Source organism: Sapajus apella, unplaced genomic scaffold (assembly GCF_009761245.1).
Source record: "Sapajus apella isolate SASKATOON/1434 unplaced genomic scaffold, GSC_monkey_1.0 scaffold20, whole genome shotgun sequence".
In the NCBI taxonomy this organism is placed as follows: domain Eukaryota; kingdom Metazoa; phylum Chordata; class Mammalia; order Primates; family Cebidae; genus Sapajus; species Sapajus apella.
The window spans coordinates 7,001,140-7,016,530 of NW_022436960.1; the positions used below are offsets into that span (position 1 = coordinate 7,001,140).

The following is a 15,391-nucleotide window of genomic DNA, read 5'->3' on the forward strand; positions in this document are numbered from 1 at the left end:
GTGAAACCCTGTCTCCACTAAAAATATCAAAGTTGGCCAGGTGTGGTGGCGCATGCATGTAGTCCCAGCTACACAGGAGGCTGATACACAGGAAATGTTTGAACCTGGGAGGCGGAGGTTGCAGTGAGTCGAGATGGGGCCACTGCACTCCAGCCTGGGTGATAGAACAAGACTCCGTCTCAGAAAACAGACAAACAAAAACCTCAAGTGAATGTGAGCATAATTGAATTTTTAAAAGTAGCATTAGTGCCAGGTAGTGGAGATAAAGATGAGCATGGCCAGGGATCTGCCCTCAAGAGCTCCCGGTGTGAAAAGGGAGACAGAACTGTACACAGATAATTATCATGTGGAGTGTTTGCAGCTCAGCAAAGGGGATTCTGTGCTGTAGCCTGAATGTCTGTGTCCCACAAAATTCACACGTTGAGATCTTCACCCTTAAGGTGATGGTATCAGGAGGTGGGGCCTTTGGGGGGAGAGTGGGTTATGAGGATAGAGACCTCAAGAATGAAATTAGTGTCTTACAAAAGGGCCCCAGAGAGTGCCTTCGCCCCCCTCACCCCCACCATGTGAGGACACAGGGAGAAGGCAACATCTATGAAGCCAAAAAGCAGGCCCTCGTCAGACACTGAATCTGCTGGGGTTTTTTTTCCACAATGATTTTTTCTTTTTCAGACAGGGTCTTGCTCTGTCACCCAGGCTGGAGTGCAATGGCACAATCTTGGCTCACTGAAACCTCTGCCTCCTGGTTTCAAGCAATTCTGCCGCAGCCTCCTGAGTAGCTGGGATTACAGACATGCACCACCACGCCTGGCTAATTTTTGTATTTTTAGTAGAGATAGGGTTTCACCATGGTGGCCAGGCTGGTCTCAAACTCCTGACCTCAAGTGATCCACCCACCTCGGCCTCCCGAAGTGCTGGGATTACAGGCATGAGCCACCTTGCCAGCCATGCTGGTTTTTTTTTGAGAGAGGATCTTGCTCTATTGCCCAGGCTGGAGTGCAGTGGTGCACTTATAGCTCACTGCAGCCTTGAATTCCTGGGTTCACACAATCCTTGAACCTTAGCCTCTCAAGTAGAAAGGACTATAGATGTGCTCCACCAAGCCTGGATGATTTTTAAAATTTTTTTGTAGAGAGGGGGTCTCACTATGCTCCATGCTCGGCTCAGACTCCTGGCCTCAAGTGATTCTTCCACCTGAGCCTCCTATAGTGCTGGAATGACAGGTGTGAGCCACCATGCCCGGCTGAATCTGCCTTGATCTTGCGCCCAGCCTCCGGAGCTATGAACAATAAATGTCTTCTGTTTATAAGCTACTCAGTTTATAGTATTTTGTTACAGCAGTTCAAACAGACCAAGACATTCTGGGATGAAGAGGGACACCTGTCCTGTGCAGGACGTGGGAAGGAGGCAGGAAGGGTGCACAGGAAGATAGATGAACTACATTTTTTTTCTTTTTTTTGACAGGGTGTTGCCCTGTCATCCAGGCTAGTGTGTAGTGGCATAATCTTGGCTTACTGCAACCTCTGCTTCCTGGGCTCAAGTGATCCTCCCACCTCAGGCTCCTGAGTAGCTGGGACTACAGGCACATCATGCCTGGCTGATTTCTGTATCTTTTTTTTTTTTTTTTTTGTAGAGATGGGGTTTCACCATGTTGCCCAGGCTTGGGCTGAATCTTAAAAATGAATAAGGAGTAGCCAGGAGAAGCGCAGGAGAAGGCTGCACTAGCTGGGCCACATGGTAGCTGCCTTAGCTGAGCAGCCTGGACTGGAAGAGGAAGCTCTCGCAGATCTAGACTCCTGAGGCTGGGCACGACAGCTCACACCTCTGACGGTGACCTGACTTTCAGAAGCTGAGGCAGGAGGGTAATTTGAACCCAGGAGTTTGAGGTTGCAGTGAGCTATGATCACACCACGGCACTCCAGCCTGGGTGACAGAGTGAGACGCTACATCAAAAAAATAAATACATAAACCAATACATAATATTAAAAATAGAGCTCCTGGGATTGGCCAGTAGGTTGGTGAACCTGACCACATCAATACTTTGGGGCAAGGGCCTACCGGCGGATTTTAGTATTCTGGTGTGTCATCTGTGTGTGTGTCTGGAGGGCAATGATGACCGTCTTCTTAACATTGAGCCCTGCAGTGGACTTTCTCGTTTCCCTCTGTGCATGTAAAAGAGAAAGGCTGTTTTGGTAGTAACCTTAAAGCATATACTGCAAATGCAGATAGTGAGTTTGGGTTTTATGGAGATTCTACTTTGGAGTCCCAGTTGTGTTAGCATAGCTGATTGTATAACTACACTCCAGGGGGTAAAACTAAGAAGCATTATCAAAATATGGGATAACCTACTGTACCTTGACTAAGTCTTCCAGGGTATGAACAGACTCATCCACAGCAACCAGGTAGCGAGGCTTTGGCGCGTGATCTATGACGTTTTGGATCACTCTGCAGACCCACAGGTAAAATAATCATCAGAGGGAGAAGGCGAAATAGATGCAGTCAACTAGAATTCACTGACTACCACCCGCATGGCTGGGCATAGGATTTGGTGCTCTGATAAGTCATCTCTGTGTTCGATAAGGTCAGGGTTGAGCTGGTTATCTGCATTCTCCAGATGAGGAAGATGCCAAAGGGTCTGGTGACATTCTCAGGCTGAAGAGCTATTGTGAAAGTGGAAGAGCCAGCCTTTGAGGTCAGATCCATCTGGTTCCGACCTGTCTTCTTTCTAGTGTACTCACCTGTCTCCCACCGAGGGGACTTGACCGCAGCAGGACTTCAGTTTATGAAGCCCTCCCCATCCAGTGGCTCATTTGAGCCTCACAACAGTGCTTTATGGAGGTGTTTTACAAAGCAAGACACAGATTTAGACATGCTGTGGCTCTTTTAAAGAAGTCACGTAGCAACAGTGACTGAGCCTGCTTTCCTCTTCCGAGTTGCCAAGGTTTCCGAGTGCTTGCCTCTGTGCTGAGGGTGGCACAGGTGTGATTCCACTGAATTCTCACAGCCTAGCATGGAGGTACTGCTCCTATCCCCATAACTAACTTTCCCAAATTCACACAGCTAGTGAGAGGCAGAGCAGATATTGGAACAAAACTTACAGAATTCCAGAGAGAAACAATAGTGAATAGAAGTCTACCACAATGACTTGTCAATTCTACCTCCATCTTAGCTTCCTTTCAGTAAGATGAAAATAAATTGGATGCATGCTTCCAAATGTGCATTTCACATTTATTTTGTATTCACTTCTGTTTTTCCTATGTTTATTTATTTATTTTGAGTCTCACTCTGTCACCCAGGCTAGCAGGCAGTGGTGCAATCATGGCTCACTGCAGCCTCAGCCTCCCAGGCTCAAGTGATCCTCCTGCCTCCACCTCCCGAGTAAGTAGCTGGGACTACAGGAACGAGCCACCAAACCCGGCTGATTTTCGTATTTTTTGTAGAGACGAGAGTTTCATTGTGTTGTCCAGCTGGTCCCGAACTCCTGGGCTCAGGCGATCCATCCACTTGGCCTCCAAAAGTGCTGGGATTACCAGTGTGAGCCACTGCACCCAGCCTATTTTGTATCAATTTCTCAGAACATTTCAGCTTTTTGCTTCTTCCTTGGTTAAATATTTGACAATCTTCAAAGAAACCTCTGGGGAAAAATTGCTACTTAAAGGGGTCTGTCAAAAGACAAAATGGTAACAAATCTACTTAAAGATTTCAGTTGGCTTTATTTGTGATTCTAGAATCAGACAACACTTCATTCCATGAAACAGAACAAATATGTCAGTAAAATGAGCAGAGGCGGGTGGTTTGATAGGCAGAAAGGGCTGCAGTAGCAGAAACAAAGAACGAAAAGCACACTGCTCATCTCAAAGTTACTTTCCTTGTAAAGACAGACAGGGAGAACAGAAAAATAACTAATGTGGCCCCGCATAGTAGCTCATACCTGTAATCCCAGTACTTTTGGAGGCCAAGTGGATGGATCACCTGAGGTCAGGAGTTTGAGACTTGCTTGGCCAACATGGTAAAACCCCGTCTCTACCGAAAACAGAAACATTAGCTGGGCGTGGTGGCAGGCACCTGTAATCCCAGATACTTGGGAGGCTGAGGCAGGAGACTCTCTTGAACCCAGGAGACAGAGGTGACAGTGAGCTGAGATCATGCCATTGCACTCCAGCCTGGGCAACAGAGTGAGACTCCATCTCAAAAAAAAAAAGGAAAGGAAAGATAACTGATGGGTTACCACCAGGTTACTTCAGGCTACTTTTTGTCATAAGGATTAAAACACAGAGAGCTTTATTATTATGCCTATTGAAGATTGAAACTGGCTTGTTTGAAAAATTAGCTGTTATTGCTCTCCTTTGCTTTCTCAAAAGGTCACATAGCAGCTTAGTTTCAGTTTGGTGACTGGAACGTTAGCATCGGTGGCTCCATTTTGATTTCATTCCAGTCTGTTGGGGCCTAGTACAAGAGCCTAGTCAAAAACAGTGGCCACCTATAATTTGTTTTTAACAGGCCCCAAATCCTTCTGTAATGGGAATAATTTCACCCTCTAATTTATATTTGAAAGTAATCTGCTAAGAACTAATGCTAAGGAAGTTATTTTAATAATGTAAAAGACTCTTCTATATCTTTGAAACCCAGTAATGTCATAATGTAAAAATCTCTGCAGAAAAAAAATGGGTATGTTTCGGCCCCTCCATCCCCAGGGATGGAGCAGATCCAGGGTTCTGTAGTGCCTGAAGCTTAGCCCATTTATAGCAAGCTTGTCAAACCTGCGGCCTGTGGGCCACATGAGGCCTAGGATGGCTTTGAGTTCGGCCCAACATGCTTTGTAAACTTTAAAACCTTATGACATTTTTGCAATTTTTTTTTAAAGCTCATCAGCTATCGTTAGTGTTAGTATATTTGATGTGTGACCCAAGACAATTCTTCCAGTGTTACCCAGGGAAGCCAAAGGATTGAATATCTCTGGCTTACAGGAGCGTTCTTTAAGGAAAATACTGAAAATTAGGTTCAGGGTCTTGGAAAGGGGTCTGCTCAGGGATGTGTCCCTGAAGTTTACACTTCCTTCATTTCCCTGTAAATCTATAAATTTGTCTGAGATTGTGACTAATTTTCTCATGGCCAGTGGATGAGGGAAAGAGTGGGAATCTGAAAACTAGAACCTCAGAGAGGTGCAGAAATTGCTCCCTTCTGGGGATGTGCCACAGGGGTGACAGAATGAAGTCCTTGGAAGCTGGAATGTGGAGCTGATGAACCACAAACACAGTGAACCAGCTTCTGACCTCACATTTAAGTCAGGGTCTTCAAAGGAGAAGAAGGCTTTCTGGACCTGTCTGAATACGGGGTTTAGACGCTTTCTGAGTATAAAAAAAAAGTGTCAACTTTACCTACAACTGTCAAAGGAAAAAAAAAAAAGCTTCAAGTTTACAGTTTGTCATCTGAATTCTAGAATTTGAGTTGGTGGGTTAGACATATTAATCTCATCTGGAACAAAGGAATAAGAAACTATGTCCTCAGAATGTACATAGCAAGTTCTTTCTTTTCCAAAATTGGAGGGCGTTGCTATTCTGCTGATAGTTTCTAAGAGATGAACCTGAACTTGTCACCAGAAATGTAGACCTTGTGAACAGTGGGCACTATTTCATTGGATGAAAAATGGAGAAGATGGTACTTTCTGCAAAGAGTTGTTATGAAGAGTGAATGCAGTAATGCACATAAGGGTCTTAGCACTTAGCAAGTGCTCAAACTGTATTAGCCTTACAAACACACACACTAACCAAGTCTGTGAAGGTCATGTCTCTGGGAGAATGCTCACCCTGCTAGATCAAGAACATGGATTGCTGGAATTACATTTGTTCCGTCGCCAAAAACTGGTAATGCAGGAATCTCGCCCAACCAAGCCATCTGAAAGAAAGAAAAGCAAAACCACGACCCCCCAGTTTTACGTGGATAGTTATTACAGCTCACACATAAGTCTACAGTCAGAGGCATCCAAAAGACCTAGCTATCTGCTTAGGTAATTTCCTCTAGGAGATGTTTTATAAATCAGCCCCGATGAGATTTAGGATTAAATTCTACCAAAAGAAATAACATGTAGCTTTGGGACTGAAATACTTCTCAAGAAATCTACTGCCTCCCAGTCGTATTTAGTAGCTATATGCATGTCATCGACATGGAGAAGAAATGTTTTCACATGCATGATGTCTTTAATTCTTACAAAAAGACTCATTAAAATTTAAAATTACCCTCACCGGTAGGGATGAGGTGAGGGGGGAAATAATTACCATCAGTACAGGGATAAAACGCTTCAGTGGATAAAGTAGCAGAAGAGAGCCTGGACTGGAACCCCAATCCTCAGAGTCCAAATCCTCGTCTTTTCTTCTCATTAAGTATTTCAGGAACCAAACAGACATGCTGAGTACTGTTTAAGTGTTGTGTATTAGATTATTTCGAATTGTTGTGAAGAGTGAAGGAGGCAGGAGTGAGGGTCACAGTAGACCGCCAGGTCTTGTAAGATATTTTGGACTTTGAGAAAGGGTTGAAGAGTTCTAAGCAGTGATGTGACAGCAGCAGGATGGATTTTGTTGCCTTGTGGAGAAGTGGTGGGAAGGACAGTCCAACAGGGAGAGAGGTGATGGCAGGTGTGTAGGTGAGATGGGCTAGCCTAGCTTGGAGGTGGGAACTGCACAGAGTGGGGGTGGAGAAGAGTGAGCTATTGAGGAGGCTGGCTGTAGTAACTGGGAATTTTGTGATGTGTCATGTGAAAGGAAAATAAATCTTGGGACCCCAAAATCACTAAGCCAAAGGGAAGAGTCAAGCTGGGAACTATATAAAGCAAATCTGTCTCTCAAAGATTTCATTTTGTTTCTTTTTCTTTTTCTTTTTGAGACGGAGTCTTGCTGCATTGCCCAGGCTGGAGTGCAGTGGTGTGATCTCGGCTCACTGCAACATCCACCACCCAGGTTCAAGTGATTCTCCTGCCTCAGCCTCTCAAGTAACTGGGATCACAGGTATGTGCCACAATGCCTGGCTAATTTTTGTATTTTTAGTAAAGATGGGGTTTCACCATGTTGGCCAGGCTGGTCTCAAACTCCTGACCTCAGATGATCCTCCCGCCTCAGCCTCCCAAAGTGCTGGAATTACAGGCATAAGCCACAGTGCCCGGCCTTACTCAAAGATTTTTTTTTTTTTTTTTTTTTTGTCACTCAAAGATTTTTAAAGCTACATACCTTCCTCACAATTTTCCTATTAGGAGCTTATTTGTAGGCCCCATGAGCTTTACCTTAAAACAGTTCTGTTGAATTTCACCCTGACAATGTGAAATGACAGCTTATCTTCACAGGTGCAAGACAAGGACAGAACTCAGTCATCCCTCTGCTCACCTGATACAAATGCATATCTGATTGTTCCCTCTGCCTTATGTTTATCTTATCTTATGTAACAATGCAGATTCACTCAGCTAGATGAATGCGTAAGTGACTATTCTTCTACCCTTCCATTAGGTTGAACAGCTGATCAAAAACTCGAAAGAATGCACCTGCTTGGCTCTTATCTACCCACATCTTTGATTTATTTTTTGTAGACACAGGGTTTCACCATGTTGCCCAGGCTTGTCTCAAGCTCCCTGCTTGGATCAAGCCATCCACTCATCTTGGCCTCCCAAAGTGCTGTACTGGGAATATAGGCATCAGCCACCATTCCTGGCTTACCCATACCTTTAAAAAATTTCTTCCTCTTTCTCCAATATCTCTTTTTTTTTTTTTTTTTTTTTTTTGAGACGGAGTTTCACTCATGTTACCCAGGCTGGAGTGCAATGGCGCGATCTCGGCTCACGGCAACCTCCACCTCCTGGGTTCAGGCAATTCTCCTGCCTCAGCCTCCTGAGTAGCTGGGATTACAGGCACGCACCACCATGCCCAGCTAATTTTTTGTATTTTTAGTAGAGACGGGGTTTCACCATGTTGACCAGGATAGTCTCGATCTCTTGACCTCGTGATCCACCCGCCTCGGCCTCCCAAAGTGCTGGGATTACAGGCTTGAGCCACCGCGCCCGGCCTCTTTCTCCAATATCTACCCTTTCCCCTTTAAATATTGAAGCCCTCAAAGGCATCTTTGGAGAAAGGCACAGACCTGTTTCCTGGGCATGCGTTCTTAACCTTGGCACAATAAACTTTTAAATTGATTGAGACCCGTCTCCGAACCTTTTTGGTTTGCAGTAAGAAGGAGGGAGGAGTTGGATTCTGATCATGCAGCTAGGTGGAGAGTTGCCCCATTTTCTGAGGTGGTGCCTTGGAGGAGGAGCAGGCTTGGGGATGACTGTAGGTATAGTTTGGATTTGGGAAACACTTCCAAGTTGAGGTGCTGAGTAGGCAGCTGGACCTTCAGAGCTAGAACTTAAGAGACAGAGGCTTGCTGGAGACCTAAGTTTGAGTCATTGGTATCAGTCATGGGAATTTTAAATAGACCAAGGGAGAGAGTGCAGAGGGTGAAGAAAAAAGGTCTAGGGCCAAGGCCTGAGAATGCCAAGATACAGTGAGCAGGTAAGTGAGGCGTAGGTGAGAATGGACAGTAAGAAAGAGCTTCCTTGAACTTCTCCTCTACAACTGTCGTATCTCTTGTATTAAAAAAAATCAGTTCGAGACCGGGCGTGGTGGCTCACACCTGTAATACCAGCACTTTGGGAGGCTGAAGACGGTGGATCACAGAGTCAGGAGTTCAAGACCAGCCTGGCCAACATGGCAAAATCCCATCTCTACTAAAAATACAAAAATTAGCTGGGCATGGTGGCAGGCACCTATAAACCCAGCTACTTGGGAGGCTGAGGGAGGAGAATTGCCTGAAATGGGGAGGCAGAGATTGCAATGAGCTGAGATTGTGTCACTGCACTTCAGCCTGGACGACAGAGCAAGACTCCATCTTGAAAATAAGTAAATGAGGGCCGGGCGCGGTGGCTCAAGCCTGTAATCCCAGCACTTTGGGAGGCCGAGGCGGGTGGATCACGAGGTCAACAGATCGAGACCATCCTGGTCAACATGGTGAAACCCCATCTCTACTAAAAATACAAAAAATTAGCTGGGCATGGTGGCGCGTGCCTGTAATCCCAGCTACTCAGGAGGCTGAGGCAGGAGAATTGCCCGAACCCAGGAGGCGGAGGTTGCGGTGAGCCGAGATCGCGCCATTGCACTCCAGCCTGGGTAACAAGAGCGAAACTCCATCTCAAAAAAAAAAAATAAATAAATAAATAAATAAATAAAACGAAAATAAAAAATCAGTTCAACCAACCTCTCTTAACCACACTTTTTCCTTTAACTCCTGCCTTCTTTCTCTGGACCTCCTCCTTTTACAGGAAAATTCCTTGAAATATTTCTCTATTCTCATTGTCTTCGATTCCTCTCCACCTGCTCCCTCTTGAACCTACTTCTATTAGACTTTCGTCCTACTCAGTGCCAAAACATTCAGTGGTCAATTTGCAGGTTTCACCTTACTTGATTGTCTGCAGTATCTTACACAGTTCATCATTCTTTCTTTTTAGAAACTTTTTTTCATAATGATTTACTCCCCTCTTATTTCCTCTCCTGCCTCCTGCCTCCCCTTCTCAACCTCCTTTCCTAATTTCCTCCCATTTCCCTATAACCTCCAACATTGAAGGGTGCCAAGACTCAGTCCTCAGGCCCCATTCTCTTCTCCATATTCATTCACTAGTTGATGTCATCCCGTCCCAAGGATTTAAGTACCCACTATATACTGTCAGGTCCCATGATTATATCTCCAGACCTGACCTCCCTCAGGATCACGAAACTCTTTACGTCCAATAGCCCACCCAGTATCTATACGTGGATATTAATTATCTCAAACTTCCTGTGCTTTCCACTGCATTCTACCCCAGCCAGCACCATTCCCTGTCTTCCTTATCGCAATAAACGGCAGTACCATACTTCCAGTTGCTTAGACCAAAATCCTTAAAGTTATCCTTTGTGTCTGTCATCCTTACAGCCAAGCTTTGAACAAATCCCATTGACTTTATCTTCAAAATATGTTAGAAATCTGAACAGTTTCCAGTATCCCCGCCATTCTCACCCGGGTCTTAGGCACTACCCTCCTCACTGGTTTCCTTGCTTCCGGCTCCTGCCCTTGCCCCAAATAGTACATCCTCAGCACAGCAGAAGGAGAAAGCTGTCCTTTTGTGACTTCACATGGATTATATCGCTTCTGTGCTCAAACAGTCTAACGGTTGCCCATCTTATTCAGAAAGAAAGCCAGAGCTTCAGGAGGGGCTACGAGGCTGGGCTTGGTCTAACTCTCTCATGACTGCTTTGATCTCATGACCACTGTTTTCCCATACTTCAGCTAGATGGATCTAGGTTGGTCTACAGCTGCACATTTCTGCCTCACTTCTTTGCACTTACAGTTCCCACTGCCTGGGATGTCTTTCTCCAGAAAGCCGATTAGCCAGCTCCCTGATGGCTCTTCCCTTCCTACTCAAACGTCACATTGTTGGAAAGACCTTCCTCTACCTTCCTGTATAAAATATAACTTCCCTGACCCCCCACAACCTTACTTCCCAGCTCTCTATGTCTTTCTCTGCTTTGTCGTTTTCCATAGCCTGTTTCAATACCTGAAGTACTCAATATTTACTGACTTGTTTATTACCTATCTATCTCTCCACCCTGCCAGAATTAAGCTTCACAAGAGGAGGGACTTTATTATTTTACTGTATCCCAAGTACCTACAACAGTTTCTAACACCTGGTGGGCACTAGACCAATATTTGTTTCATGAATGAAAGGAGATTCATCTTTATTACTCTGAGAATGTGAATACAAGTTAATAATGGGAAAGAGAATTAGGTCTTTGTGGTCACATCCATACTTTCCTTCATTTTCTGCTATTCTCCTGAACTAAACACATCCAAAGCAATCAAAAACACCTTCAAATTGTATATCTTTGTCGTAAGACACTTTAAAGACTTCATTGAAAAGCTATACCTTAAAAAATGTGTGTAAGATGCCTCCTTCCGCTCCATACTGGAGTCCAGCAGCAACTACGTAAGTTGAAAATTTTCTGGACTATTAGATAAAATACAGGAAAAAAAGGTGAATGTAACATTATTAATCATATTGAACCAGATTATTTTAGTAGTTAAAATGGACACTTTCAGAGCTTCCGTCAACTCTGGCAGGTTACTGAGGTATTGTTTGGGATAGAAACTGTATCTCCTAAAGGGGGAAACACTACCCCCACACTATTCAGGAACACTTCTGACCACTGACCATTATTAATTTATTTTTTTTTTTTTTTGGAGACAGAGTCTCACTCTGTTGCCTATGCTGGAGTGCACTGGCGCGATCTCGGCTCACTGCAACCTCCACCTCCCGGGTTCAAGCAATTCTCCTGCCTCAGCCTCCCGAATAGCTGGGACTACAGACATACACCATCACGCTCTGCTAATTTTCTGTATTGTAGTAGAGACAGGGTCTCACTATGTTGCCCAGGCTGGTCTTGAACCCCTGAGCTCAGGCAATCTGCTTGCCTTGAGCTCCCAAGATGCTAGTCTTACAGGTCTGAGCCACGGTGCCTGGCCTCACTATTAAAATATAACAGGGTCTCCTAATTAAATTAAAGCCAGAGTTTTTGTGAAACCCTAATATCTGTAAGTCTATGCTGGGCACTGAGTGGGAAAAGAAGATAGAAAAACAGGTCTTTCCACGAGGATCTTTAATGATCTAGTAGGAAGGGAGACATAACACATGAAACCAGGGAGCTGGTAATGGGCCTTAACACAGGACGGAAATGCACACGGATTGTCCACTTCACCCTGGATGAGCAGTTTAGGCACTGAAGGAACTGGCCTCAATATTTATTTATTTTTAATTTTTGTGGGTACATAGTAGGCATACATATGTATGAGCTGCATGAGATGTTTTGATATAGGCACGCAGTGTGAAATAAGCACATCATGGAGAATGTGGTATCCATCCCTTCAAACATTTATCCATTGAGTTACAAACACTCCAATTACACTCTTTATTTTAAAACCTACAGTTCAGTTATTACTGACTATGGTCACCCTGTTGTGATATCAAATAGTAGGTCTCATTCATTTTTTCTGTTTTGTACCCATGAATTATCCCTCCCTCCCCCTACCCCCCACTACTCTTCTCAGACTCTACTCTCTGCCTCAGCATTCAACCAGATAAGCTCAAAATACCGTCTTTATTACTGATAGGAGTTCTACTGAAGGACATGTGTTAGGTGAGCCATGACAATGAGCTTCCTAACCCCGAATCATATTGAACCAGGTTATTCTCTACACAGAAAAAGAATAAGATGAACTTTTCCGACCAGTCCCAGGCAACCAACACTGGACAACTAGGGACTTCTTCATATGGCGGCCTGCTGCTGTGAGTCTCAGGGTATGAAGAAGGCGAAATACACAGTAGCTGCCATTCCCAGAGAGAAGGGAAGGAGGAAGGGGCCAAGCTCACATGGCCAGGCCCTTCCCAAACCCACCAATCAGAAAACTTGCTTGAGCTTCTTCAGGCCAACCAGGAGGTTTTTTGTTTGTTTGTTTGTTTGTTTGAGACAGAGTTTTACTCCTGTTGCCCAGGCTGGAGTGCAGTAACATGATCTAGGCTCACTGGAACCTTGGCCTCCTGGGTTCAAGCAATTCTCCTGCCTCAGCCTCCCAAGTAGCTGAGATTACAGGCTAGAACCACCACACCCAGCTAATTTTTGTACTTTTAGTAGAGACAGGGTTTCGCCATGTTGGCCAGGCTGGTCTTGAACTCCTGACCTCAAGTGATCTTCTCGCTCAGCCAAAGTACTGGGATTGCAGGTGTGAGCCACTGTGCCCAACCATTTTAGGAAGAATGTTATTCAGGTTCTTGTGGGAAGGTCACAAACATTAGGCTTAAAAAGGGGGACATAACCACAGGTACAACAGAGATTTTAAAAATTATGAGAGACTTATGGACAACTTCATGCCAATTAATTTGAAGATTTAGCTTAAAGGGTTCATTTTTTGCCCCCAGACTCCTGCTAACTGCCTTCCCACAGTCCAAGACAGTTTTCAACCAAAGTCTACCGAACAGTCCAAGGCTAAGCCCAGAGACAGAGCAAGATGGCGGGACGGAAATCTCCCCCGAAAAGACAAGAAGAAGTCTCTACACAGAAGAAACAGCTTCATAAGACCCAAGAATCAGGTGAGCCCCCATAGTACCTATTTTAACTTCTTACCGCTGGAAGAGGCACTCAAGAGCCAGAAAAAACAGTTCGGAATTGCCAAAGCCACCTGCCCCCATGAACAAGAGAGCATTTCTGAGCGCTGCAGGAGGGAGAACAGAGCAACCGAGAGGCACTGAACTCAGCGCTGTCCTGTTAGAGCAGGAAGGAAACCCAGGCCAAGCATAGCAGAGGCCAGCCTGGCCCAAGGAGGGAGCATTTAAACCAGCCCTGTCAGAGTGGGGTTTCCGGTACCAGCAGTCGGAGCTGAAGTGCCTCCAAGCAAACTTGAAAGACAATCCAGGCCCTAAGGACTGCAAGTCTTAGGCGAGTTCCAGTGCTGAGCGAGGCCCAGAGACGGTGGACTGCGGAGGGCACGCAACATACCGAGACACCAGCTGGGGCAGCCAAGGGAGAGCTAGCACCAACTCGCTTCTAACCCCAGGCTGCACAGCTCATGGCTCCAAGAGACCCCTTCCTTCCGCTTGAGGAGCAGAGCGGACAGAGTGGGGAGGACTTTGTCTTGCATCTAGGACACCAGCTCAGTCACAGCAGGAAAGGGCACTGGTGAGCAGTGAGGCCTCATTCTAGGCCTAGCTCCCAGGTGACATTTCTAGACACACCCTGGGCCAGAAGGGAACCTACTGCCTCGAAGGAAAGGACCTAGTCCTGGCTGCATTCATCACCTGCTCACTGAAGAGCTCTTGGGCCTTGAATAACCAGCAGTGATACCCACGTACTATGTTGAGGGCCTTGCATGAGCCTTGCTGGCTTCAGGTGAGATTCAGAACTTACCCAGCTGTGCTGACGATGGGACAAAGCTCCTTCTGCTTGAGAAAAGCAGAGGGAACAGTAAAGGGGACTTTGTTTCGTGCCTTAGGTGCCAGCATGGCCAAAGTGGGGTAGAGCACCAAGTGGGCTCTTGGTGTTCCTACCATGACCTGACTCTTGAATGGCATTTCTGGACCTGCCCTGGGCCAGAGGGGAGCCCACTTCCCTGAAGGGTGAGTCCCAGGCCAGACAGCAGCCAAGACCGGCTGACTTAAAGAGGTCTGGGTCCCTAAGGGAATATCAGCGCTAGTCTAGCAGTACTCCTTGTGGCCTGGGGTAGCTACTGGGTGAGGCTTCTCTGCCTTTGGAAAGAAGAGGGAAGACTGGGAAGGACTGTGTCTTGTGGTTTCAGTGCTAGCTCAGCCGCAATACAATAGAACACCAGGGAGACTTCTAAGGTTTATCACTCTTGTCCCTGACCCCTAGAAGGCACTTCTGGACCCACCTGGGGCCTGGGGGACCTTGCCACCCTGAAGGGAAGGACGCAGGCCAGGGTGGTTATGCCACCTGCTGATTGTAGAACCCCGGAGCCCTGAGTGAACACAGGCAGTAACCAGGGAGCGGTTACAGCAGGCCTTGGGTGACACCGAGTGCTGTGCTGGCTTCAGGTCTGACCTAATATAGTCATAGTAGTTGTGACTACAGGGGTGCCTGTATCATTCTACCCCCCAGCTTCAGGTGGCTTAGAACGGAGAGAGAGAGAGAGAGAGAGATTGAGAGAGAGACAGACAGACTCGGTATGTTTGGGAGAATGTAAGGGAAGAGAACAAGAATCTGCCTGGTAATCCAGAGAATTCTTCCAGGTATAGTCTAAGACTATCAAGGGGATACCTCTATGAGTCTGCAGGAACCACAGCATTACTGGCTTGGGGTGTCCCCCAAAGAAGATACAACACAGATCATAGTACCCAAGTCCTTTCAAGTATCTGGAATGGCTTCCCAAGAGGTACAGGTACAAACAAGCCCAGACAGTAAAGACTACAATAAATACCTAACTCTTCAATGCCCAGACACCGAAGAACATCTGATAGCATCAATACCATCCAGGAAAGCATGACCTCACCAAATGAACTAAATAAGGCACTGGGGACCAATCCTGGCAAAACAGAGACATGTGACCTTTCAGACAGAGAATTCAAAACAGCTGCGTTGAGGAAACTCAAAGAAAATCAAGATAACACAGAGAAACAATTCAGAATTCCATCAGATGAATTTATTTTATTATTATTATTTTGAGACGCAGTCTGCTCTGTCGCCCAGGCTGGAGTGCAGTGGCACGATCTCAGCTCACTGCAGCCTCCGCCGCCTGGGTTCAAGCGATTCTCCTGCCTCAGCCTCCCAAGTAGCTG

The 15,391-nt window shown here is 45.9% G+C and overlaps 1 protein-coding gene across 3 annotated transcripts in view; it reads right to left on the bottom strand.

Annotated features, from left to right (window-relative positions):
• AK7 (adenylate kinase 7) overlaps window positions 1-15,391 on the bottom strand; it is a 90,252-nt gene that overhangs the window by 38,709 nt on the left and 36,152 nt on the right. For all 3 annotated transcript variants that reach the window (XM_032287482.1, XM_032287484.1, XM_032287481.1), the window contains exons 6-8: window positions 10,976-11,056; window positions 5,807-5,895; window positions 2,355-2,445 (exon numbers count right to left, since the gene is read on the bottom strand). In XM_032287482.1, the coding sequence (XP_032143373.1) occupies window positions 2,355-2,445; window positions 5,807-5,895; window positions 10,976-11,056 (261 nt within the window). The remainder of the gene's footprint in view (window positions 1-2,354; window positions 2,446-5,806; window positions 5,896-10,975; window positions 11,057-15,391) is intronic.